General features: G+C 33.3%; 2 protein-coding genes across 2 annotated transcripts in view; one reads left to right on the plus strand and one right to left on the minus strand.

Annotated features, from left to right (window-relative positions):
* Positions 1-2,166, plus strand: part of LOC137624232 (uncharacterized) — a 421,277-nt gene that overhangs the window by 133,061 nt on the left and 286,050 nt on the right. The window lies entirely within an intron of this gene.
* Positions 1-2,166, minus strand: part of LOC137625072 (putative uncharacterized protein DDB_G0292636) — a 35,120-nt gene that overhangs the window by 25,264 nt on the left and 7,690 nt on the right. The window contains exon 2 of the mRNA XM_068356002.1: positions 1,638-2,070. Coding sequence (XP_068212103.1) covers positions 1,638-2,070 — 433 coding nt within the window. The remainder of the gene's footprint in view (positions 1-1,637; positions 2,071-2,166) is intronic.

The following is a 2,166-nucleotide window of genomic DNA, read 5'->3' on the forward strand; positions in this document are numbered from 1 at the left end:
TCCCATTATTGTTGTCAAAACATGTATAGTCCTACATTTTCCACCAAAAATACGGTATTAATGTTCAATGACCCTAGTTGGAAAAACATGATGCTATAACTCAGAATTTCGATTAAATGTTATTTCTGTCCTTGCAATTTTCTTCTTGTTGTAATATAGGATCTATTAGGACCCTAAACCTTTTTATTCCTTTTCACCCATTGGAAATGTGTATAGATTCCTGCGAGATCCTAAATTGAGGATGAATATGAGAAACGATGAAATTCATATTGAGATATAATTTTAGTATTCGGTCTGACTATTCTCCCAGATCTAATATAGTGGCTTAGGTGGTAACGTCCCTGCCTGGTGATCGCCAGACTGTGGTTCGAGTCCCGCTCAAACTTGTTAGTTCTTTTTGTGGCTTCAACTTCACCATCCTTGTGAGCTAAGGATGGGGGCTTGGGGGAGGCTATAACTCTATCTGCTAAGTCATCAGCAGCCATTGCATAGCCCTCCTTGGTCCTAGCCTAGGTGGAGAGAGGACTTGGTCCGTTAATCGTATATATATATGGTCAGTTTCTTAGGCATTGTTTCGCTTGATAGCGCAGTGTCATTGTCCCTTGTCTCTGCTATCCATGAGCTGCCTTTAAACCTTTAAAGAGTAAAAATGTACCATTGTCATTGGGGTACTTGCACCTAAAGTTGACAACCCCTGACTTCTCAACCGTCATAATATTGAGTTAACTTTCTCCTGGTTATTTTTCTCTTTCTCTCTCAACTTAAATTCAATATTTGTGACCTGTGATATTAACATTGACGCTGTTTGTAAAGAGTTTTATAACATTCATTTAGGCATCTTCAGTTTTTGTTAGCCGATTCAGTCGATTTTATTCAGGCCTCTCCCGTTTTTATTAGCTTTTTCAGTCGAATTCACTGTGTTGGTAATTGTTTCGAATGTGTGTGTTTTTTTTTTTATTATTATTATTTAGCCTTATTTTTTTACGATGGTATTGAGTATTTAATACCTTTTAAAGCAAATATAGAAGTTTTTCTTTGTCTATAAACATATTTAAGGAATATAAAAAAGGTAATGTAATAACGTATCATTATTGTTGTTGTTGTTAATGTTGTTGTTGTTGTTGTTGTTGTTATAAAACCACGAGAAAAACGGATGAAATCCAATAGTTATGCATAAACAAATTAACCAAAAATAGATGTATAAATATTATTCTTATTGCTGCTGTTGTTGTTGTTGTTGTTGTTGTTGTTGTTGTTGTTGTTGTTGTTATAAAACCACTAAAAAACAGATGAAATCCAATAGGAATAAATGAACAAATTAACAAAAAATAGATATATAAATAACCGTGATATATATATAGCTTTATGCAAAACATAGATCAAAAGGGGCATGTATTTTTTATTTTACTTTTTCGTTCAAATTTTCATTCGAAATTATTATTATATCTTTTTTTCTTGTGGTTGGTGCTCTTCTTCTTCTTCTTCCTGTTGTTGTTTTTGTTGTGGTTGTTGTTGTTGTTGTTGTTCTTGTATTTTATCTTGTTCTTGTTCTTTTCTTCTTTTTCTTCTTGTTCTTGTTCTTATTGTTCTTGTTCTTATTAATCTTGTTTTTTCTTGTTGTTGTTGTTGTTCTCTACTTCTTGTTTTTATCTTGCTCTTGTTATTCTTCTTGTTCTTGTTCTTGTTCTTTTTATTGTTCTTGTTCTTCTCGTTCTTGTTCATCTTCTTGTTGTTCTTGTTCTCCTCCTCCTTGTTTTTGTTCTTCTTCTTCTTCTGCTTGTTCATCTTGTTCTTGTTCTTCTTTTTCTTGTTCTTGTTCCTGTCCTTCTTTTTCTTTCTATTCTTGTTCTTTTTCTTCTTCTTGTTCTTGTTTTGTTCTTTCTCTTGTGCTTCTTCTTGTTCTTGTTCTTCTTGTTCTTCTCCTACTTCTTTTTCTTGTTGTGTGTTGTTGTTGTTGTTGTTGTTATTCTTCTTCTTCTTCTTCTTCTTCTTCTTCTTCTTCTTCTTCTTCTTCTTCTTCTCCTCAACGGGTGAGAAAGAAAAATACCCAGTTAAGAAAACATTATTTCCCTTAAGAGGAAAAATACACTCTTTTGATGATCAGTGACTCCAAATTTCCCATCAAACTTTGATCAGAAATCAGAAGGCATTGACACTCGACCGGGT

Source organism: Palaemon carinicauda, chromosome 31 (genome assembly GCF_036898095.1).
Source record: "Palaemon carinicauda isolate YSFRI2023 chromosome 31, ASM3689809v2, whole genome shotgun sequence".
In the NCBI taxonomy this organism is placed as follows: Eukaryota; Metazoa; Arthropoda; class Malacostraca; order Decapoda; family Palaemonidae; genus Palaemon; species Palaemon carinicauda.